General features: G+C 38.2%; 1 protein-coding gene across 3 annotated transcripts in view; it reads left to right on the top strand.

The window, feature by feature from the left end:
* The window catches only part of SYNE1 (spectrin repeat containing nuclear envelope protein 1), a 427,753-nt gene that overhangs the window by 297,644 nt on the left and 104,892 nt on the right, over positions 1-25,217 (top strand). For all 3 annotated transcript variants that reach the window (XM_045544593.1, XM_045544592.1, XM_045544591.1), the window contains 7 exons: positions 6,150-6,281; positions 7,252-7,361; positions 9,065-9,221; positions 14,069-14,200; positions 14,442-14,597; positions 15,190-15,399; positions 21,415-21,516. In XM_045544593.1, the coding sequence (XP_045400549.1) occupies positions 6,150-6,281; positions 7,252-7,361; positions 9,065-9,221; positions 14,069-14,200; positions 14,442-14,597; positions 15,190-15,399; positions 21,415-21,516 (999 nt within the window). The remainder of the gene's footprint in view (positions 1-6,149; positions 6,282-7,251; positions 7,362-9,064; positions 9,222-14,068; positions 14,201-14,441; positions 14,598-15,189; positions 15,400-21,414; positions 21,517-25,217) is intronic.

Genomic DNA, 25,217 nt, shown 5'->3' with positions numbered 1-25,217 from the left:
GCAGTTGGAATTCACGGGAAAGATGTAGACTGTAGTCATCAGCTTGTAGATGGTACTTTAAGGCCTGAGATTTAAGGAACTCACTAGGGGAAGGGAGATGGGTAAAGACTAGGGTCCTAGACTAGGCCCTGGGGTACTCCATCATGAAGAGTTTGGAAGATGTGGCAGAGCCCCCAAAAGAGAGTTAAAAGGAGAAGCCAGTAGGAAGACTGAGAGTTTAAGTTCCTCAAAGCCTCTTGAAGACCATCGGATAGATACTGTTGGGAAGTGAGGTAAGATGAAGATGGAGAACTGCCCACTGGATGTATCAGCATGCACATCACTCATGAGCTAACCAACCATTGGTTCAGTGAAGTGCAGGAGGCAAAAGAATACCCTGAAGTGAAAGTAACAGTGAGAGGAGAGGCATTGGAGGGAGAGAGTACAGGCTACTTCAGGAATTTTGCTATAAAGGGGTCTACAGAGGAATAGGATAAGCTATAAGAAGTAGGTCAAGAAAATTTTACTTAGTTTTATTTAGTTTTATTTTAGTTTTAAGATCAGAAAAATAATGACATGTTTACACGTAGATGGAAATAACTCAGTAGAGGAAAAATTGATGAAAAAGGAGTGAGATTGCAAAGGCAATCTTCTTGTGTAGGAGGGAGAGGATAGAATCAAAAGTGGAGGGTTTGGTCTTAGAACTTAGACCAGAAGTGGAGGGGTTGGTCTCCCCTTCCCTTCATGCTAAGCCAGGGACCAGGTAGCCCAGAAGCCCAATAACACTTGAGGGCAGAGTCAAGACTTTACTCAATTTAAATAATTCCCGTGCCCCTGGGCAGGATCTGGTAGGTATGGCACCACATGGATATGCTCAGCCTGGCCCTGGTAAGTCTGGAACCTGGCCTTTCAGCCCGGCAACAGTTCCTTTCCTCCCAAAAAAGGTGGCTTGGAAAATACTTTAAAACTACTACACAAAAATAAGAAGTTCTGTATGACAAAAAAAAAAAAAAGAAAAAAAGTTGGCCAACCTAAAACACATAGAAAAGAAACTATACAATTCACAAATCTTTTGTAAATCAATAAGAAAAGATCGCCTGACAGAAACATGGACAAAAGATACAAAGAGATAATTAACAGAAAAAGAAATACAAATGGACAATGAACATATGAAAAGACGCTTGAACTCCTTATTGGATAAATAAATGGAAATGAAAACAAAATACAACTCTTCACTTTAAATTTACACACTTGAAAATGCACATGTAATCTGACTCTACAATTAAAGCAAAAAGAAAAACATTAAAAATATTAAAATTGAACACAACCAGAATGATTTTCTAACTGTAAAAACAGACAACGATCCACTTAGTTTTATAAGCAGGTATTGTCAGTCTAACACATATTGCTTTTTGCTTTTTCAGTGGTGGTCTGTGAATGAACTCATCTCTAAAGAAACTAAAATAAAGGGAAATCCTTCAAAATTTCATATGTGGGATAGCAATCATTTATAAAGCTCTTATTACACTCTTACTCTGCTCTGCCTCCAGGGGTAGAGGAAGAGGTAGCTTGATACGCCCATGCACACCTAGGGATTAAACAAGGCCTCAGCCTGAGGGGGCGTCTCAATGAGTGAAGCAGGCCCTGTCAGGCCCTGGCAGCTGCTACTCAGCACCAGCTGTTGTTATACAAGAATTTACAGGCAGCATTGCTAGATCTTCCAGTCTCTCAAGAGATAAGAAATTTGGATTTATTTCTAAAATCTCCCAATTCTTAAACATTGACATTTAGTTCCAGAATTTTTAAATAATTTGTGTGCCGAATAAAGCCCATTCACACACCAGGACTGAAGTCTCCCCGTCTTGGTCCCTCCCACCAGTTATGCACTGGATGATCTGGGGCAAGATCCTTGAATTTCCCACAACGTTCTTACAAATCAGTTTCCTCATCTTTAAAATAGAGAAAAATAATACTTAAAAAATATCCTGAGGATTTTAATGCAAGTAATGCTAACAATAAACACTCAAATTACAGCAATTATAATAATTAATAACAATAACTGTTTCTAAGCCACATTTTTTGGGAGGAAAAGAATTCCTGACATGCTTGCTGAAAGGCCAGGTTCCAGACTTACCAGGGAGGGGCTGAGCAGACACATATCCGTGCGGTGCCATACCTAGCAGATCCTGCCAAGGGGCCACAGGAATTGTTTACACTGAGCGAAGTCCTGACTCTGCCCTCAAGGGTAAGGTTTCCTGAGGACGCCATTGTGTGAAGTATAAACACAGAAAAATGTTGTAGTCTTCTGGTGCATTAAAATTGGTCATTGTTTATTTTTCAAATATCTATAAATTCCATCATCTTATGTCTAATGAAGTTCTTGGCATATAAAATATTGATGGATTTTTTTTAATAATTAAAGCTTTCTGAGAAATTATTTTTCTATCTGTAGGAATAAAAGGTGACTTGTTTACATTATTATTGCCATGAAAAGGATCATTTCCCTTTATGTAGGAAACTAAAAATATTTCGGAGTTGATCTGAAATTAAAGTTAATTGGGGAAAAAAAAATCTTCCATTTGACGACGATATCAGTAATATTAGTGCCCTTTAATTGGGGCTTGGAGGATTCAGGAGGGCTGGAATACCTTCCTAAGACTTTTGTGGCTATAAGCACACACTTTCTTAGAGCTGTCATGTCTGTAAAATGTTAATACCTATTACCTCCATTCTTTTTAACCAATTGGACTTGTATAGATATCAGTGAATAACTAATCTCTTTTGTCCCTCACCACCATTAAGTAGACGGCTTCTCTATATGAAGAAATACAGATTTGAAGGGCAGGAATAATAGCTCTTGAATCACAGAATATCTTTCTTCGTAAGAAGCTTAGGTCGTGTTTACACATTATCATCCATCGAAGGGGCAAAGAGTTTGCCCCATAAAAATAATAAAGTGCTTTTAAAGAAATGTTTCATTTAATATTTAGCATTTCCCAATCCTCATTCATCTTCCAAAGAATGTTCCTGGCAAAAGTGTTTACTGTTCTAGTATTTCCAAAATAAACAGCTTATGTAGCCTCACCCAGTGGTGACTCAGGTGACAGAAGCCACCTTCCCCGCCTATCCCTAGATATGAGAGAAAACTGTTATCACAACTCAGAGAAAGTAATTACCATAATTGTGTTCCCTTTGGCAGTGCCTTCCCTTCCCACGGGGCAAGAGGATAAAATTTGAACTGGATTCTAAATTATTTCTTGCTTCCTGTGGTCCAAGTCTTAAGTTTCAAAATGATTAAATGAGTCAGAGAAAAATTCACTAACTGAAAAACTGAACCTAACCACATAGAATCTGAATATATGTTTGTGCATATAAAAGTAAGTTAGTTGTTCTTAAGACCTGATACTTCAATTGTCATTGTTCCAAGCACAAATGTGGTGTGAGGAATCGGAAAGAAACGCTCTCATAGAAGAATGAGTTGGTGCCCAGCGAGCGCTGTGAAAAGTTACCAAGGACGTCTTCAGGCCGGGCTCTGAAAAACAAACTTTTAGCTGAAGAGAAAAGCAGAGAGGAAGTGGCCTGGATCCCACAAAAAGAGAGTCAGCAGGTCATGGCCAGGGCCGCTGTTTTGTCAGCTGGACAGACTAACTGGGGACAACTTTCAATTTTACGCACTGACTTCTTGAGGCCACTCTCTATAGGTCCCTTTTGACCTGCTGTCTCATCCTCACCTGGAAGAACCAAGATCTTTTAGAGCTTATTCTTGGAAGATGGTAGATTCTTAGATGGGGGAAAATCTGTTCCATGCAGAAAATCTTGGGCTCCAGTCCTAGAAGAATGCTAAGAATCCCAAACCTCCTACTTTCAGGAAAATCACTGCTTATCTTTGAGAGACATTTCTGGGATGGGGGAGAATTTAGTTAACCGGGTGTCACTAGTCATCCGTTTTGAAGGTCTTGCAAAATGTAAATAGCATATTTTAAACCAGTTGTTTTTCCTAAACCACATTCCCTGGCTGGGAACTGGCTCATCTTAAAGGAGAGGGCTTGCCTGTGAGCTAAGGTGGTCTCAGATCTGGGAACGGATTATGTGTACTACCTGTGGGTTTTACTGTTCAGTTTCAAGCACTGATACCAATGTTGCAGAGATACAGGTACAGTCCATTATCTCAAACATTCCACAATTTAATTACGATATTCTAATGAGAAACAGAAGGGTAAACAGACCCCATCTATTTCCCTGTAACGATGAGTGTAAAATTCTGAAAATAAGAGGCAGAGAAGGGTCTCTGTGGGCAGTAGGGCCGGTTGAGTTGGAATGTCTGGATCCCATTGCGTGGTCACACTTGGCGAAGACCCACGGGGCAGGGAGCTCCAGAACTAGATGGCAGGATGACTCCTATGGAAGCAGCGAGGAAACTGTCCCTCTCTGCCCCACTGTACTCCAGCACACTGGCCTCCTCACTGCTGCTGTTAACTCTGAAATACCACATTGCTTTCACATTGGGGGTCTTTGTGCCAGCTGCTCCCTAGGCTGGCGTGCCCTCCCCTGGATCTTCGCCAGGCTGAGGGGTTCTCATCTTGCAGAGCGCAACTTTCTCTTCTTAAAAATGCTTTCTCAGACCACCCTAAGAACTTTCTATCCAATTACCTAGTTTCACTTTCTTTGTAGCCCTTATCACTAGCTCAGTTGATCTTATTTGCTTATTGTCTGACTCCCTGCCAGAGCCCTGGCCTGCCTTTTTCTTTGCAGAATACATCCAGCTCCTAGAACAGTTTCTCACACTTAGTGGGTGTTTGATAAATATTTAGTGAATGAGTGTTATTGAAATCGTATATTTATCCTTTGACATATGAATATATGTGAGTAGAAAGGCTCTCATTCAGAACTAATCCCATTTGCTATGCAGCATTTCAGAGCTTTTCAAATCTTATTAGAATAATCAGCCAGCAGGGATAAACTTGCCTATGTGCTAAGTCATTGCATTTGTCTTTCTCCTTCAGCCAAACTTCATCAAAGCCGGCATGGTAGCTAGGAGCTCCTGCTGATGGCAGTAGAGGGAGGAAACAGCACTTTCCCAGAGATGTCACCTTTGATTACCACTGACCTCTGAAGGCTCAGTTAATCTTTTGAATTTGTGGAATGGTAACCACATATGCCCACAGTTAAATGATATTTTTTAATGTGCTAATTTTAAGGGTTTGAAAGAAAAGCCTTTAAAGGTTTCTCATATTTGAGTAGAGTCTATTCATGACGTAGAGCAGTCTGTAAACATAGCTATTAATATATAAACAGCACACACTCAAAAATAGAGAATTCTGGGAATAATTCAAATCTAGAGCTCTAGTGGGGTGGACATGGAAGGCTAATAAAGACCGGTTTCAGGGACAAGGCTTTCTGCCCACTTAAGTGTCTTGGGATTTGAGTTACCTGTGGCTGACCGCATCCTGCAGGCCTGTGAGACAAGAGATCTGGACCTGGGCCGGGAAAGGTGGGACAGAGGATGCCCACACACTTTGGGAAGCGCTTGCCTCTATTCTACATACAGTAAATTTTCTTTCCCATGAATGAAAAATCAAGTTTAAGCTCTTACTGAATTCTAGAGACTGTGATGCCTTACAGAACTGTGGACTTACTGCTTCTTAAAGACATTGAAATCTCTTTGGTTGGTAACCTTTTAGGGAAATCTTTGAGAAGCAAGTACATGCCTCATGCATTCATTGCACAGACTTGGGCAGAGAAGGTGGCATAGGGCAGGGTAATGCTTTCACAGGAGGGACATGGTAAATTATGATGGGGAATGATCATTTGAGAAACATTTTGCTTTGTGTGACATTCAAAAAAAACTCATAAAAAATCTAGAGTTATATTTTTGTGGAGAAAATTCTGGAATAATGTCTGGTAAAACATCGGTTAGCCAACCTCTAAATAGATGGGTTCCCCCTCAAATATTTCAGTGTGTGGTCATCTGTTTATTGTTCTTGTTCCTGGAAATGCCATAACTTAGATGGGTTTTGTGTTACTGCCTTTTAAAAAAAATGTGGTTTCATGTCCAAGTGGAGCCACTTTGGTATCGTTATACAGATCACATCAAAATAGCTGTCTCTACATTTCGGTTAAGGTTTTTCTGTGGGTACCATGACCCTTGATTTCTGCCTCATTAAAAGCAGGGAACAGCACAAGAGAAAGAGGAGAGCGATGTCGACCTAACAGCCACCCAGAGCCCCGGCGTGCAGGAATGGCTGGCCCAAGCCCGCTCCACACGGACCCACCAGCGGCAGAGCAGTCTCCAGCAACAAAAAGTAAAGTGTTCTCTACCTCTCGCTAGCCTGCAGATGTTCAAGGGAAGAACTGGAATGAAATGTTTTACAAAGACAAGTTGCTTCTTATACTAAAGACAAAGTGTCCCTTTATCTTCTCTTTGAATGAAGCAAGATGTGGCTGACCCTGTCAATGTACTGACTCATGACCACTGGAATGATTGGTTATTTTAAAGTCCAGGGTTTAAGAAGAGCTTGTGTTTAGGTTTACAAATGGTATAATGCAAATACAATCTGCCTTATCTTGGATACCTACTCTGTTTTCAGATTTGCCCTCATTTGAGTCTGTTTGATTATAATAAAAATCTCAGGAAGGTCTTTGAGAATTGGTGAATGTGTGCATTCCATGTTTTTTTTAAGAAATGCAATTTATTTTTTACTTTCAAGCAGATACCATCGCAAAGTAGGATTGCACGTTGTTGCTTAATGAAACAAATGAGCTTTGATGAATAAGAATGATTCCTCATTGATACCTAACTGTGTGCAAAGGGAATATCAAAATATTTTATTTTCTCAAAGAGCGAGAATATTTATTACAAATAATGAAGCAATAAGACCAAGTCCATTGATAATCCAGTTTATCAAGTTAAGTGGAAAATTAAGCTGCTGCTCTCAAGGATGCATCCTAGCTTGCACAACACTGATTTTGAAAAGGGAAAGTGCATGTTGTACCACTTGAGGGCACCATTGCCCAGCAAGATTTTCTTTTCCCATTGATTCTCCTTCCCCTCACCCAGATTTTTCAGAGATATTCTTTATCGAAGCAAAAGAAAGCTATAGAGTACTCTGAAAACACATTTGAGTATTTACCCACACCACACCTTTTATGCAATGTACAAACTTAAAAGCTTTCTAGCGAAGTTCTCTGAGAATTTTATAGATGTAGAACCTGATCGTAGACAATAATCATAAAGTAACACGAATGTTTGCATTTGTCCTTTTCCTGGAGCAGGAGTTAGAACAGGAATTGGCCGAGCAGAAGAGCCTCCTCCGCTCCGTCGCCAGCCGAGGAGAGGAGATTCTAACCCAGCATTCGGCTGCAGAGACCTCTGGTGGCGCTGGGTATGTTCTGAAACACTCAACTTTCTCTTCACAGTTTCCCTGACATTTGAAGAAATGTAAACATCTCACTTAAAATTTTATTTTAAACATCTTCTGAAAAACTTAGTCATGTTTTTCAATTTTACCTGCATTTTGAACATTTTCTTGCATAGCATGAGCACAGCTGATAACTATATAAAATATAATAACTTGTTTGCCTTCTTTCCAATATGTTCAGCATATTGGTCCAGAGAAGATGCTCATGAGCTCACTTTTTTAATCAAATAAGAAATTATTGTAAAATTAGATCCATGATGCCTCCAACTGAATAGTTCTATCTAACTGCAGAGGATTTCCCTGCAAGAGCTTCTCTTCCCCTGTTGCTATTCTGAAAAATAAATGTATGTGGCTGGTAAATATCTTGACTGTTCTTGATGGGTCTATTTCTATAATTCCTACATGTAAGGTCAGTAAGCTTGGGATCTTGGTTTGGAGTTGAGACTTTGAAAGTCTTATACACAGAAAAGTAAAATGTTAAAAGAAAAATTAAGGAAGTTGGAGAATTTTCAAGTTGAAGATTTTGATTTAAACGGCAGGAAGGTAAAGGAATTGTAATAAAGTAGAAGTATCACTATATTTTGAGTCAGGTCTGAGTTTTATTCTAGTTTCACAACCATGAATTTGGAAAAGTCACTTAACTCTGAGCCTCAGTTTGCTCCTCTGTAGAATTAGAATCATAATCCCTTACAATAATCACAGAAGTGCTGTGAAAATTATAAATGCCAACTGAGAGGATTTATGAGAAAACTGTTTTTAAAATCTAAAACATTAAAAAAAAAACTTTTCATGAAACCTGTGTTTGTGTATTGCTAAAAGTTGTAGTTTGGTAGTATCCTTTGGCAAATACTTTTAACTCCATATCTGAACTTCTTTTCAAGAGAAATAATGTAAAGAAGGAAATATGTACTATGGAGGTGATTTGAAAAATATTATATGTAACACCAAATAATTAAAAAGGCCCAAATGCCCACTTGTATAAAAAAAGCTGAAAAATTTATATGCATATATAATACTAAAAATTATATAATAGTATCAGAAAATGTATATATGAAGCTAAATACAAATATAAAATTGAAAATACAGTATATGTATAGGTAAGAACTAGACTAGAATGTAGATAATCAAAACTAACTTTGGAGGTAACAGATGTGGGAGCTTCTTAAAAAAACTTTTTTACAGTTTAATCAATGCTGACATATAACATCAATGATGACTATATATAGAGTGTATATATATGAATTTTGAGGACAAATGATAAGAGAAAGCAAACTAAAATGCAATTGCAGCAGGTACATTAATATTATGACAAACTATATAGGAAATAGGAAAGCATCAAGAAAAAAAAGCAAAATAGAAAACTGTGAAAGTATTGACATAGCTAATACATATAAATTTGAAAAAGTAGGAATGAGTATTCTTATGATATCTATGGTCTGGGATTGCATTTAAATAACCCTAAAACTATAAAAATTATCTTAAAAATATAAAGGGTTTAAAAAATCTCTGTTGTCTATCATGTTTAAAAATTCTAGTAAGGCCATAAATGTGTGTCTGCAGTAAACCCAAAATGAGACACTCTGTTCCTTCATTGATTGAATCGAGACTTGCCTTCACTTTGCTTTTTTGTACACATTGTAAATTTAGATTATTTATTCTTCTAATAGCGAAAAACCTGATGTGTTATCCCAGGAGTTGGGAATGGAAGGGGAGAAATCATCCATGGAAGACCAGATGAGGATGAAATGGGAAAGCCTTCATCAGGAATTTAGTACCAAGCAGAAACTACTACAGAATGTTCTGGAACAGGAACAAGAACAAATGGTATCAAACATTTTTCTTTTACATGTTAACTAATATAGAGGATCTACAGCTCATGCTGAAAGAATATAACTGTGCAATAATCTATATTTTCATAATCAATTCCAAACTAAGACTGGAAACAAATTTTTCATTCTACATTTTTCTTAACCTGTTTCATATTTTCCTTAATAATTATATATTTGTATGTGAAAATTTATTTGATTTCTGAATAATAGTTTTTCTCAAATATGATTAATATATAATTCCTCATTGGCATAAACCATTAAGTTTCAAGTGCCCTATTTTTTAAAAAATTTTTTGCAACCTTGAAAATTAGGAATGCAAATCAAGAATATACACATCTAGGACAAAAGGAATTCCTCATATCTGGAACTAAATTGTCAGGTCATCTTATTTTCCATTGCTACTTCCAGTGTTTAATAATTTCAGGAGATCTTAATGAGAAACATATTGGGACCTTGGTGGGTCTAAAGGGAAGGAAGCCAGTGGTTAGCTGCGTTGGTTACTGACCCAAGCATAAGGCTGGTTCCTGGGATGGATACTGTGTGATGTTGGGCTTGGTTCCATCAAACATGCCAAACCAACGGGAATTGAATATAGTGACAGATGGTACCAGGTAATCACTCTTAGTTCACTCTAAGCAAGCCAGGGAACAACTGGAAATCAGAGGAATTTGAAAGTTAAGAGGGCCAATGAGTGATCCAGGAACCCAAAAAATCTGGGATGCCTCCTACAGCTGTGGCCCAGAAGGTTTCTGAAGATAGAAGACCAGTCCCATGTCCTGGGCCAGCAATGCCCGTCTGGGCTCGTTCCAGGGCAGTGATCTTATTAGGGTAAATTCTGGAACCTTTACTGAGGAAGCTGCTACTCTCTCTGCTATGGCCAGGACTAGCTTAGGGGCTGGGAGAGGTTGAACCCGAAGCTAAGGGTGTCAGCGACTGCAGTACATCTGAGGGCAGGAGGGGCTGCCAAAGCAGGCGGTACAAAGCAGACTGCCAGGACTAACTGAAAGGAGATGGTCTAAAGGTCGTAACGTGTCCCCGCAGCTGTGGGGAGCCATGCCCAATTCTCTCCAGAGCCATTCTTTCTATTCCATTTTACAAAACCGCATGGCCTGTCACGCTTCCTGCCTTCCACTCTCCGTATCTGGCCAGGAGCCTTCTTTGCCGCTGTCTTCGGCTCTGGGAAATTTAAAGCACTCCACTTCTGGAGGCAGTTATTCCAGAATCATACTCCACCCTGGCAAATGATGCCCTATACTTTCTGCATGGACCTTCTAACTGTGTTTGAGCTACCCCTTAAATCCCCGATCACACATCCCTAAGACTCATAGCTTGAATTCTTGATTTCTGCGGACTTGACTGCTAGCTCACCTTCCTGTTGTAGTATTCTCCCGTTCCTTTGAATATAGGGGGTATGTGAAGTCCTGAATCAGACTGCAGTCTTTTCTGACTATCCTAAGTCAGATAAATCCAGGACATTTCTGGATTCATGATTACTTATTCTATGTAACCATGTAATTCTATGCTTACATACTATTCTCCACTCATTAGACACCCAACTCCAGGATTCTACCCATTGTCCATTTGACTTAAAGCACCTGCATGATTCATCCAGCATCTGCAGACCGTCTTCCTGGGTGTCTTGTCCACTACCTGCTATGATCTTGGAGAGCTACATTTCCTCTCAGTCAGGGCCAGCACCCCTACATCCTCCCTGCTGGGCTTACTGAACCAACTTTGTCCTGCTGCTGCTGACATTTCCACATGACACCTGGACCATTGAAGTTTAGGCTCTTGTTCATATATCACTCGCCTTCAGGGCTAGAAATGGAACGTGCTGAATGTTCTTTTCTTTAATGACATTTTTGCATTTGAGTCCTTTCTTTTAGGAATCACTGCTCATTTGTACAAAGTGCTTCATGGGTTGTTTTCCTCTGTGTGGTGTGAAGAGGTGAGGGAAAAGGTAGGGAAGAAGCAGTTTAGCTGTCAGAGTTTCCAAGAAGAAAGGGAATGATCATTTAATGAGCACATTTTAAGTTCTAGGTGTTAACCTATCTAACCACATGGTGGTGAGGTGGACATTGTCTCCACTCTGTAAACCTATAAACTGAGGCTTGCAGAGCTCAGATAACTTCTCAGGGTCTCATGACTAAGAGGTTGCTCTGGAATTGGGGTGCAGACCTATCTGATCCCTAAAGTCCCTTCTTTTTCATGCTACCTTACTGGCAATTTTGTATAGTGGATATATTTACTACCCTCAAGTGTAATAACAGGCACAGTTTTTTTGGCCTGAAGTTCACTAGGTCAAAGGGCATTAATCTCTCAGAGCAATTTTTCTTCATCTACGCACTTCCAATGTGTTTACTGATTCTGTGCAGCACACCCTGCATGGCTTCAGGAGGAGACACAGCTCATGCTTCGGGGGATCTATAACCCAAACAAGGAAATATTTCACACATTTCTGAAAAATTAAGCAACCATGACAACTCTATAAGCAGGAACTCAGAGAAAACAGAGGTTAAAAAATTTAAAAAAGAAGAAAGTCACTATAAGAAGTGTAGAAGTAGAAGTAGCAGATTTTTAAGGGATGCTGGGGTGTGGACATCCCAGCTGCAGCGGGGAATATTTCCTATGATTTTTCGGGACCATGAGTAATCAGCCTGAAAGGAGAGGAGGAGGTGTTTTGAAAAATCATAGGCAACTGAGTTGGACTGGAGACATTATCGAAAAGTTTGAATGCTGGGCCACACTATGATTCTTACTGGGGAACCAAAAGTATGCCTAGAAGAATTTAGGGGAGATAAGGTTAATAATGAGAATGAAGAGATCAGTCTAGGTCTGGTGTTTTGATGGATTATTTTACTATAGGTAGTGCTAAAACAGAGAAGACAAATTTAGAAAGCGGCTATGATAAGATTTCAGGCATTTACAAAATGATTGCTAATAATTTTTTAATTTATATAGTCTATCTTTGAGAAAGATAGTGATACTAACTGATACTATACTATCACTCTACTGGTTTTGAAAAATCACATACACTCATTACAATGAATTCATATTATGCAGCCAAGTACAAAAGTGAAAATTAAAAAGAACAGTAATTATAACAAGTCCCACAGTCTGCAAATCAACTTAATCTTTTTTTTTTTTTTTTGAGACAGAGTCTTGCTCTGTTGCCTGGGCTAGAGTGAGTGCCGTGGCGTCAGCCTAGCTCACAGCAACCTTAAACTCCTGGGCTTAAGCAATCCTACTGCCTCAGCCTCCCGAGTAGCTGGGACTACAGGCATGCGCCACCATGTCTAGCTAATTTTTTCTATATATATTTTTAGTTGGCCAGATAATTTCTTTCTATTTTTAGTAGAGATAGGGGTCTCTCTCTTGCTCAGGCTGATCTCGAACTCCTGACCTCAAGCGATCCTCCCGCCTCGGCCTCCCAGAGTGCTAGGATTACAGGCGTGAGCCACCGCGCCTGGCCTCAACTTAATCTTTAAAGTCATCAATGCTCATGACCAGTCCTTTTAGCATATCTCTTTAATTCTTAAATTTTTAAGTTTTGATTCAGCTCTTAAATATCTATGTTTCATTGTCAAGTAATTTTTTTTTCAAGAATTCAGATTAGTTATGTTTGGGAATATCAGCTAGTTGCCCTGTATATTTGATGGACATTTTGCTGTAATATTCTTCTGTCATGCTTTTATTCCTTCAGAATTTATATATATGTAAGTGTGTGTGTGTGTGTGTGTGTGTGTGTGTGTGTTTGTTACCGTCTTCTGGCATTGAATGAAGCTTTAGATAAATGTAAGATCAATCTACTATTTTTCCCCTTAATTTTTTTGGTCCTCTGTCTGGATTCCAGAAGAATTATTTCTTTTTTTTTAAGTTTCAGTAGCTTATCTAGGTTATGTCTGGTGTTAAGTGTTCTGTTATCATACTATTCTTGTAACACAATATCTTATTTTTTATATATAAGAATCAAGATTTGCTTTTTTACTTATTTTAGGGAATTTTTCTTGTATAATTTAAATTTATTTTTTGTTAGATTTGTTATATCTCTGCTTCAGGGATATCAACTATCCTTATGTTAGATCATCTTTTATCTTTTTCCTGTATCTATTGACTTCTCTTTAGTTGCATTGATCTTTGTATTTTTTTAATTTACATTCACTTTTCATCTGATTATTGCAAGATTTTTCTCTATGCAAGTAATTCCATGTTCAGCAATGTCTGTTCTCATGCTTTCTGTTTCTAATTTATTTATGTTTTGGTTTTATTTATTTCATAAATTTTACAAGCTACCTTTTAATTTTATTTTCTTATTTTATTGAGCTTTCCTTTTTCTTGACTTTATTTTTTGTTATTATTTTATTTTTAGTTGACACGTAATTATACTTATTTATGGGGTACAGTGTGATATTTTGATACATGTATATGCTGTGTAATGATCAAATCAGGGTAATTAGCATATCCATCATCTCAAATATTGATTATTTCTTTGTGATGAGAACATTCAAAATCCTCTCTTCTAGCTATTTTGAAATATATAAAACATTACTGTTAACTATATTCACCCTACTGTGTAATAAAAATGCCAGAACTTATTCTTAGTATCTGTCAGGCACTTTTTTCCACCACTTTTTTCCTTTTAATCCACCAGTGAAGACATTGCCATTGCTAAAGCTAGTCACTGTGTTTAGTGGGCATGGTGTGTTGTAGAAGTTATATTTCTCCCAAAGAGGTTTTCATAAGGACAGTGTCTCCAGCATCTACTTCGATGTGTATTTCTAAATGAGAAAACTGGGACATAGGTCATATGCTCTTAAATAAGCTGCCCCTGTTTGCCTACAGCTTTACAGCAGACCAAATCGACTCTTGTCTGGCGTGCCACTGTACAAAGGGGACGGGCAGACCCAAGATAAATCTGCAGTCACATCTTTGCTGGATGGACTGAACCAGGCCTTCGAGGAGGTTTCATCCCAGGTAGGGCTGTGATACCGGTGTGCTTGTCTTGGTTTGTAGGGTCTTCTCTGGCCTGTGTTGGTTTCCTTGGCTTCTAGAAAGTTATTCCACCATGTACATGCACTGTTGAGACCCAACACTAGTGATGAGGCCTAAAACAAAGAGCCACTAGACCTCCCAAGTCTCGTGCTAGTATTCTTCTTTGGTTCCTCAAAACACTATAATTGATTCACCCTTTTTTTGGTGTGCGTTTGTTTTCCAGGGTGGAGGGACAAAGAGGCAGAGTATACACTTGGAACAGAAGTTATATGATGGGGTCTCAGCTACCTCTACTTGGTTGGACGATGTTGAAGAACGTTTATTTGTTGCCACAGCACTTTTACCAGAAGAAGCAGAAACTTGTCTCTTCAACCAAGAGGTAAGTTTGGCAGTTTCTGTCTGTGCATGTGTGACAGTACAGAGCATGTGAAATTTTGATATTGGATAATTAATTTATGTATAAAGAAGGCCAAGCATAAAATAATTTTTAATAGAGAACAAATTGGGTGTGTTTCCATGCAGCATCATGCAGAACAGAATTGCTTAAATACAAAATACGCTCAAAGACATTTATGTTTTGTGTTTTTATTCTTTATCTTGTGTATGTAAGAGGAGGAAAAAATGGAGAACTTTTTGTAGAAACAATATTGATTATCATAAATCTTCCACATAGGAAACCTAGGCTAAAAAATGTACTGAATTCTTAAATAACCTTTTACAAAACTCATTTTTTAACCAATGTATAGTATTATTAGCTAGTGATGTAAAGTTCCTGAGAAAAATATTTCTCTTCAAGAGAAACTTGCCTGAAATGTATAAAAGTATGTACGAAAGAGGTTCAACTTGCCTTAGGTGTAATTATTACTAAGCAATAAGAAATTTATTTGACTTTCTATGAGGAAATGACTTGATATGCATATCAATTCATGCATCTAAACATTGAAATGAGGCTCTTCTTTTATCAACCCTAGACTCTTGCCAAAGACATTAAGGAAATGTCTGAAGAAATGGACAAGAACAAGAACTTGTTTGCACAAGCCTTTCCAGAGAATGGCGATAATCGAAATGTTATTGAAGATACCTTGGGTTGTCTTTTGGGCAGGTTGTCTTTGCTAGACTCAGTAGTGAATCAGCGTTGTTGTCAGATGAAGGAAAGACTTCAGCAAATACTAAGCTTCCAGGTAAGTAAGACACTATTAAAGAGTTTTGACCATTCTCTGGATATATTCAATAATAATCGACAGGGTGTCTTATTGAGGTATGTTACAAAACAATTTTTTTCCCAATGTACAATGATGAGCAAGAGCATTGCAGAAAATCAAGGGTATTGGAATAAAGTGTTAGAAAACTAAAAGTTTCAGCCGGGCGCGGTGGCTCACGCCTGTAATCCTAGCACTCTGGGAGGTCGAGGCGGGTGGATTACTCGAGGTCAGGAGTTCGAGACCAGCCTGAGCAAGAGCGAGACCCCGTCTCTACTAAAAATAGAAACAAATTAGCTGGCCAACTAAAATATATATAGAAAAAATTAGCCGGGCATGGTGGCGCATGCCTGTAGTCCCAGCTACTCGGGAGGCTGAGGCAGGAGGATCGCTTAAGCCAAGGAGTTTGAGGTTGCTATGAGCTAGGCTGACCCCACGGCACTCACTCTAGCCAGGGCAACAAAGTGACACTCTGTCTCAAAAAAAAAAAAGAAAAGAAAAAAACCTAAAAGTTTCATGCTCCTAGAAATGGAAGGTTGAGAAAACCACCTAATTAAACTAAGGGCTGAAAAGAAAGACAAATATCACATGTTCTCATTCATGTGAGAGCTAAATATTAAAACAATTGATCTAATGGAGACAGAGTAGCGTGATAGTTAACACAGGCTGGGAAGGGTAGCAGGGAATGGGGGATAAAGTGGGGATGGTTAATGGATACAAAAATACTGTTAGATAGAATGAACAATATTTGATAGGACAACACAATGACTATAATGAACAATTGTGTTAGACAAAGAAATGATAAATTCCAGAAGTGATGGATACCCCAATTACCCTGATTTGATTAATTCACATTGTATGCCTGTATCAAAATATCACATGTACCCTAAAAATATATACAACCATTGTGTACCCATAATAATTAAAAATTAAAACTTTTTTTTTTAAGACAGAGTCTCACTTTCACTCTGTTGCCCAGGCTAGAGTGCCGTGGCATCAGCCTAGCTCAGAGCAACCTCAAACTCCTGGGCTCAAACAATCCTTCTGCCTCAGCCTCCCAAGTAGCTGGGACTATAGGCATATGCCACCATGCCCAGCTATAAAAATTAAAACTTTTTAAAACAACAAAGGGCTGAATAGAATTTTAAATTCAACCAATAAAAGTCAAATTTATGGCTCATTGTAATTATAATCTAGTTGATAATAGTAGAGTTTAAAACATGTTACCAAAAGACATGCAGTAAGTGCAGGAATATAGAAAGGACCATAGACTCCAATACCTACAAGTTTTTGAAAGTGCCTGTAGTGTACATACTACCTGTGTTAAAATGTATTACTTTTTAATCCTAACTCCTTAGATTTATTGCCTTATAGCCCTATATTATAATTCCATTGCCAACTAAATAATTGTGGGCTTATGAAATTTTTCTCATGACTGGTCCCGGAAACAAATGCAAAAGCTGCTGCCAAACTTTTAGTGTTGATTTTTCATTCCTTAAAAAAAAAAGCACCCTTTGGGGATACTTAAGTTTTAATTGAATGCTATTTTTAACAAAGATGGAAGATTTATAAAATAGATACACATAATTAGGGTGAAGAGTTTAATGTAAAATTTTGATTTGTGAAAAAAAAATTGCAAAATGTCAAATGCAGCATTAACCAAGAAACATGGAACTTTCTAGATGTTTGTCTGGAAGGATTAATTACCTCTGGCTTCCAGTAGCCTACATTCTTAAAACTACAGGGTAAAATTATCAAAAACATTTATATTCACATTATATTCATGTTTATATTCACAAAAAAATTTCACATGTATCATTGTCTTTACTCTTTGCAACATACTTATTAGGTAAACATTGTTCTAATATTAAATTTGCAAATGCAGAAGAGTAAAAATTAAAAACATGGTCTCTGAAGCCAACACTCTTGAGTTCAAATTGTGGTTTTGTCACTTATTGCTGTATCAGCTTAGCTGCTTAACTTCTCTGGGCCTTAGTGTCCTTGGCTATTAAGTCACACCCATAGTAATTGCCTCATAGAATGTATGAGGATGAAATGAGTCCAGATATTTAATATTATCAGAACAGTGTCTGATACATAGTAAGCACTCAACAAGTTTTGTTATTGTTGTTGCTATTAATAATAAATAGTATTATAAGACATATAGGATCTGAAACCAAGAGAAAAGTTAAATTTCTTCCCCAAGGTTATTCAACCATGAAGAACTAGAGACAGGATTTTGACTCAAAGAATAATTTTGTATTTTATAGTGTTAGGGTGTTAGCAGGGGAAATGGAAACTAGTAGACCTACTCAAGATGTTACTTGGTATCAATCAAGAGGACATGTTTGTTGATGGTTTGAGTATGAGGAATGAGAGAGAGGGGGACAGCTGAGCAACTCCAAGGATTCTAACTTGAACATCTGGGGGACAGTGACTGACAGGGAAAGTGGTGGGTAGTGGGGCCATTGACCCATGAACAAGAGTGAGTCACCAGTGGTACCATGCTTGGCAAAGGATATGAAAGAGAATTTAAGATACTCTGATGAAGGCCACAGTAGACATTTGGGTTTGCAAATCTGTGGTTTAAAGGGATGACCTGAACTGGATTTTTGCATCCATATCTGTTAGGTTGTGCAGTACATAGAGAGGAAAGAGCATTTCTCTTAAAGTCAGAAAAGCAGGAGTTGATGATTTGGGTATTTAGTTTAGGATGCAAGATCCCAGGAAGACAGTTGTGTAACTTATGGAAACTTGTTTCATTACTCTGCAATTTATCTTTCCTTAAATAATACATGGATTTATAACAGCATTCTAGTCTATCAGCTATGAATGAGGTGGGTTAAAAAGGGCAAATGTATGTCTCACTCAGAAGCATATTTCCCCTTTATGAATTGTATTTACTATATTAGTATCTTTAGTACTTTAGTACTTTTAAATTTTATTGGTAATTATCACCAGTTACAGTAAAAGATGAACCAAGCACGAATACTCTGGAATTTATTTTGTTGTAGAGGACTAAGAGAACATGTAACTGGGAAAGTCTCTCTAAATCACATTCTCTATTTTTCTTCTGCCAACAAGTTTCTACTTGTTGATGGCCAGCTCACGAACAAAAACTGACATTTCAAAATGTTTGTGTTCCAGTTTAATTGAGAGACAGAGTTCCAGTGTTAACATAATTAAATGTCAAGTCACAAACCATTTTATTTTACTTTGTACCAAGCACCTGGTATGCTGTCAGTGCTCGATAGCTATTGGAACGGTGTGTCTTGATTCTGCATTTAACCTTTGAGTGTTAGCTTTTGCCAGACTGCTAACATTATTGCATACCCAAAAGACTACCTGGAAGGATGCATAGATGTTATATAGATGTATGTTATATATATGGAATCACAATGAAGTCAATTATCAACTGTTCTGTGTTTTAAAATATTTTAATCCATAGACTTAACCCCAAATAAATTTCCCGAGCATGTAATGGAGTATTTTAAGTTATTTTTAAAAGTGGAAAAGGAATGGAAGAATTCTTTAACAAATGAGTGAGGCAGCACAACCGATTTTAAAGTTGGAAACTTTCTATGGATCTGTTTCTCAACAGCTAGAATCTTGCCCCTTAATTCCAGTGACTATAAGAAAAAAAATACTGACGTCTCTCTTGTGTGTAACATGTCAGATACCTTAGTTATCCTGCCATATCACAAGTACAGTAATAAAAAATTGTTAAATCCTTTGGATTTTTATTTTTAAGAGAATGTCAACCTCCATGTGATTATTAGCACCTCTTAAAGTCTTTTATTTAGTAATTTTTAAATCAGTCATTTTCTCTGCTTTACTGTCTTCCTGTCTGGCCTCTCCCAATAATTAGTGTGGCTTCCAGGAATGTGAACTCTGTTTTCTATTATCTTGAGTAGAATATAGGTATGAGAGAAAAAATATGCTATTAAAAATATAAAGATGGGCTGGACGTGGTAGCTCACACCTGTAATCCTAGCACTCTGGGAGGCCGAAGTGGGAGGATTGCCTGGGTTCTGGAGTTTGAGACCGGTCTGAGCCAGAGTGAGACCCGTCTCTACTAAAGATAGAAGAATTAGCCAGGTGTGGTGGCATGTACCTGTAATCCCAGCTACTCTGGAGACTGAGGCACGAGGCTCACTTGAGCCCAGGAGTTTGAGGTTGCTGTGGGCTAGGCTGATGCCACTGCACTCTATCCAGGGTGACGGAGTGAGAGTCTATCTCAAAAAAAAAAAAAAAAAATGAAGATGGTATACAGGAAATACACAGTCTTCATTTCTAACCCATGTTATGTTATTTTTATCTACTCATTTAGATTAATTGAACTGATGTTGTTATACATATATGTAGATAGTGGAGACTTTATTTCTTTTGAATCTGTTGAATGGGAAACATCTTCTACCAGGCTTACAAACAGATGGATGTGTGATAGTTCTCATGACCCACACAAACTCCCCATGAACGCAGTTGAATGATACAAACTGATCATTGCTCATGTACAGAACTCTTGTTTCTGGCATCATTTTCCACTGTTGTTATTATAATGTCTTATTTAATTGGCTAGCCACCAAGCTTGCAGATTAGTTTGCATTTTGGTTAATGGCCATTATTCTAGTTCTCATGGTCAGCACTCTATTTTCATTTTTATTTTTTTCATTGCATAATTCACCTGTTATTTTGCTTTTTAGCTTTGCATTTGTTTTATGATGTCTTCATACATCCTTAAGGATGTATTTTTCTCCCTTTGCATGATTATCACTCTCCCCATGAGACAGTCAGAATTTTTGCATGTTGGTGATGTGCACTCGAACATGCTCAGCCCCCGGCAAAGAAGATGAGCTTCAACTTCTGCTGAACATACCAGCCCATCTGTACATTTGCTTATTATTAATGAATAGAGCTTATTTGCTGTTATTTCAGGGGGAAAGTTAAACTTTTTATCATTTAAATGTTGTTCTAGCTTTTTATTCTTTTTGGAATTGAGCACCAAAATTCTGATGTTTTCTTTTTTGTACTAGTCTCTCTCAGTATATTTGAACACTTAGATGAGTTTATGAACAAATACTTAGCTAAGATCTTTTCATATGTCTCTGGTCATCACAGATAATATTTATTTTCTAAACTTCTGAATGGCTTTTTATAAGCTTGTGCAAATTCTTTCAATATAGGAGAAGTAAACGGAGGGAAGGAAGGGAGGAAAGAGGAAATAGGGAATCATATTATTCTTAAGAATCATATTATTTCCCAAATCAGGGTAACACCTATAGGTTGTTTTCCTAAATAAAATTCATTAGCATAATATTTCTGCTACAATGTTTGAATGTGTCCATTTATTTCAGATGTAACAAGATTAGGATGACCAATATTGCCTTTTACTTGTGTGCTTCATCTCCACTTGTATTATGTAGAAAACTGTTTGGGTAGCAAAGTCTTCAAAAGTTAACCTTAGCATCTAAGTAAATTGTTACCTGTTCCTTTTACTTTCCCATAGCACAGTATTGTTTATCCTGGAAACTAAATTTCTATGCCTACATATTATTTGTAAGAATCTGTGTTAGGCCGGGCGTGGTGGCTCACGCCTGTAATCCTAGCACTCTGGGAGGCCGAGGCGGGAGGATCGCTTGAGGTCAGGAGTTTGAGACCAGCCTGAGCAAGAGTGAGACCCCATCTCTACTAAAAAAAAAAAAAAAAAATAGAAATTATCTGGCCAACTAAAAAATATATATAGAAAAAATTAGCTGGGCATGGTGGCGCATGCCTGTAGTCCCAGCTTACTCGGGAGGCTGAGGCAGTACGATCGCTTAAGCCCAGGAGTTTGAGGTTGCTGTGAGCTAGGCTGACGCCACGGCACTCACTCTAGCCCGGGCAACAGAGCGAGGCTCTGTCTCAAAAAAAAAAAAAAAAAAGAATCTGTGTTATCTTTACAAGTATTTTGAATTCCCTGGTATACGTGTTAATTCTTTCTGTTGCTTTCCTTCTCAGAATGATCTGAAGGTGCTATTTACATCCCTGGCTGACAACAAATACATCATTCTGCAGAAACTGGCAAATGTGTTTGACCAGCCTGTGGCAGAACAAATAGAGGTATTTACAGAGCTGCCTTTTCCTACAATAGCAAATGCATAGAGGAGATATGATTTACTATGACATTCTAAACATTTTATGAAAGATGAATGGCTTACCATAGCATTTTTGTTTGTCATATTTTTCATTTTGAGTACTTGGTTTGAGTAACAGGCCAGGTGACATTCATGGAATTAGGAAATGTGAGATAGGAAAAGGTACCTGTGACAGATGCTGACCTGAAGGAGTTTGCCTCCTAATGATAAGATTAGACATGATCCTCAGTACCAGAGGGCAGAAAGTCGACTGTCCTGGGAGAGGTACAAAGCACTGTAGACATTCAGAAGCGGGTGGCTTGCCTCCAGCAGGGGATGACCAGGGAAGGCTTTATAGAGGGAGATCTGAACTGAACTCGGGAGTGTGGACACACAGCAACTGGGAAGAAAGGTCTCAAGGTAAAGAGGGCAGCAAGAACAAAAACATAAATGTTAGACAATTCTGACCACTTAGGGAGAACTGTAGGTGATCCTATTTAGCTTAATTTAGGATGAATGAGAGTGATTGAGGGGAAATAAGATTGGATGTGTAAATTTGTGGCAGTTTCTAGGGCCTGTTGAATGTCAGAGAGTTTGGTCTCCACACTTTATTGATTGCATACCCAACTGGCTAAAAAAAGAAATAAGCACACACCACAAATGTGTGTATATTTACTTATTTATAAATTATAAGTATCAATAGTATGTTATCTCATAAAACATACGCACAAATGAAAATTAAAAATGAATGAGGTTGAATATAAATGCAAAATGTAGTATTTCATCCTGATAGATCATCTTGTGCACTTTTGGGTACTTGTACTCGTGTTGGAGATCCCTGGCTGTGGAACATCACTGGGGATGTTTGAGGGCAGGAATGAATGTAAGTTCCACATCCTGCTTCTGGGTGGTTTATGTGACAGCACCAGGGTCAGGAAACGGGATCCATTGTGAGGTTTCATGTAGCTGCACTGTGTGACAGTGAATGAACTTGAACTAGCATAATGGCAGTGAAAACAAGGAGTGAAGAAGTGGGAGGGGTGGTAGAATATTTCCTGTTTCATAAGCTAAGTAATTATGGAAAATGTGTGTTTTAATAGAATTTCTTAACCTAATTTCAGTGGACCCATAAGGGATCTATGAGTAGTCTATAGAGAATCACCTGAAATAGAGATCACCTTGGGGGGAGTTGTTTATGTATTATGTATGTGTAAAAGAGTGAGGGAGAGTCACCTCAAATAGTTTGCAAAATTATACATGAATGCCATCTTTCTTATAATTTCATCTGCTTTTTAGAAGTCCAATGTGCTATCCATTGTGCCACGGAGCCCGATTCATCTGCTTTTTAAAGAGATTCCTAATTTCCCCCCACTTAAAAATAATTTTTGATGTCATATCTTCCACATGAAAGAACCTTTTTTGGGGGGGTTATAATATATGTGATTCTAAAAAATGTCACAGATAAATAAATAGATTTTTTTCTTTGAATAATGGAAAGCAACTAATGAATGTGCTAATCTCACCCATACCCAACTTGTATTAAAAAGGCAATAATAGTAGAAGGCATGGGGGCGACACCCCTCACTCAATATGTTCATCTCTTGAGACATGTTGTCTCAATCTAGAACAGACCTGTTGCGTCATAAGCCGTGTGCACAGTTGTCTTCCTCGGATCTCCCTTCTCCACTATCCTGAGAATCCCTTCGTTCCTTCCTATGTTGGATCTGTTTGCTGAGCCCCAAGTCTTTCTCTTTAATACTTTGCGTCCTTGCTTGGCTAGTGCATAGCCTTCCTAAGAAAGGGAAGAATGAAGGTACATTTTTCAAGTTGTTGTGTGTCTGAAAATGTTCTTTTGTCATGTTTTTTTGATAGCTTGGCTCTTTATAGACTTCCTGGTGGGAAATCAATTCTTTCGGAGTTTGGAGGCTTTTACCCTATTTTCTAGCTTCCAGTGTTGGCTTGAGGAAATTAAAAAAGCATTCTAATGCTCAAAGTTCTCCAGTGTTCTGAAATTTCACAATCACGTGCCTTGGGGAGGGTCTATTTTTAATTGCTGGGCTGGGAGCTCAATGAGATCTTTTGATTTGGCTGCTCTCGTCTTTCCATTTTTGAAAATTTTCTACTGATTTATTTAATAGTTTTCATTCCTCCATTTTATCTGTCTCCCATTCTGGAGAACTCCTATTAATCAGATATTGGCTATTCTGGTGCAGTCCTCTAATGTCCTTATCAAGAGACCTTTCTCTCTTTGTCTTTTTGCTCCTCTTTCTGGGAGACTGCCTCGATTTCAACTCCAGACTTTTCTACTCAGTCTTGCACTTCTGTTCTCATGTGTTTAATTCCCCTAGAGCTCATTTTGGTTCTCTGAATGACCCTTTTTTATAGTATTTTGTTCTTTTGTTAATGAATGCATTATCTTTTATAATCTCTTTGGGTATATTAATGATTTTTTATTAAAGTTTTATTTTTCCTATATAATCTCTTTCCCTTTAAGTTGCTTTTGTTTATTTGCTTGTGTTGGTCTCTTTCATATTACTGACAGGTGTACTGAAGTCCTTTATTGTCTGCTCATGTTTACGAATGCTGAAAGGGAACTTCGTCTGTGAATGGAGCTTGACAATTGCAGGGTTTACTGCAGCGTGGCCTGCGTGGACCATTTGTTAGAGGATCCTTGTGTCAAATTTTCAGGCCTGCTAGTCTTTTCAGATATTTTTCCTCCTCCTGTCTGGAGAGTAGAGGCCTAGCTGCGGCACTTCTTCAGGGAGAGAAGACGCAGGGGCCCTGCAGTCAGCATTCTGTGGGCATCTATTGACTTCCCCTGTTTTCAGGCAAGCGCTCATGCCCACAGCTGTGTCGGAAGCCACTCAGTCTGTTTTACCTTCTCCAGAAAACAAACTTTCAATCTTTCAGCAGGGAAGGAAAGGAACAATATGGAATAAGGATGGGGATCTGAGGACTTAACTACTCTTTGGGCAGCTTTTCTCTAACCTTCCTAACTTCACACCCCGTCCCACTTCACCCAGAGTTCCAGAGAGTTCTCTTGCTCTAAATTTGGTGGTGTAGATCCTCTGCTAGCTTAGGATTCAGCTTCTGCAGATTTCCTAAGTTAAATATCATGTATCCTTCTGATCTCCAACTTCTACAATTTTGTTGGCATTGTATTCTTTCTTGTTTTCATGTCCTTGTAGATTTATGAAGGAAAAAAGTACCAAAAAACAAGCAAACAATATTTGCTCTGGTCGTAGGGGGTTTCAAAAATGAGAAAATTGGATACATATGTTTCATCTGCCATCTGGAGTCTATGTTCTTGTCATCCTTCCAGGGCAACTGAGGTTGCCCTTCTTCCAAAAGCCTACTTAAACTGCTCCAGGATTCCTGGTCCCAGGAAGGGGGATGAGTTGCATTATCAGGTTTAGTACTTAATTGTACTCAGCCTTGCTTTGATTTCTTCTATTTACTCTGGTTTCCTAACCATCAGCTCCTTGAAGGCCAGGATGAGATTCAGCTTCTTGTAGACCTCACACTGGGAAGGCAAGGCTTAGCAATAAGGCTGACTTTCCACTTCACAGCTATGAGCAGGCATTCCTTGACTGTGCTGTAACATATTTGCTTGTTGCCTCATTGAATCTTCTTCAAAGATGCTCACAACTACATTGCAAGACACCAGAACATGGTTCCCTAGAAAAT

This window comes from Lemur catta, chromosome 2 (assembly GCF_020740605.2).
Source record: "Lemur catta isolate mLemCat1 chromosome 2, mLemCat1.pri, whole genome shotgun sequence".
Lineage (NCBI taxonomy): Eukaryota > Metazoa > Chordata > Mammalia > Primates > Lemuridae > Lemur > Lemur catta.
This window is presented reverse-complemented; position numbering and strand designations above follow the sequence as displayed.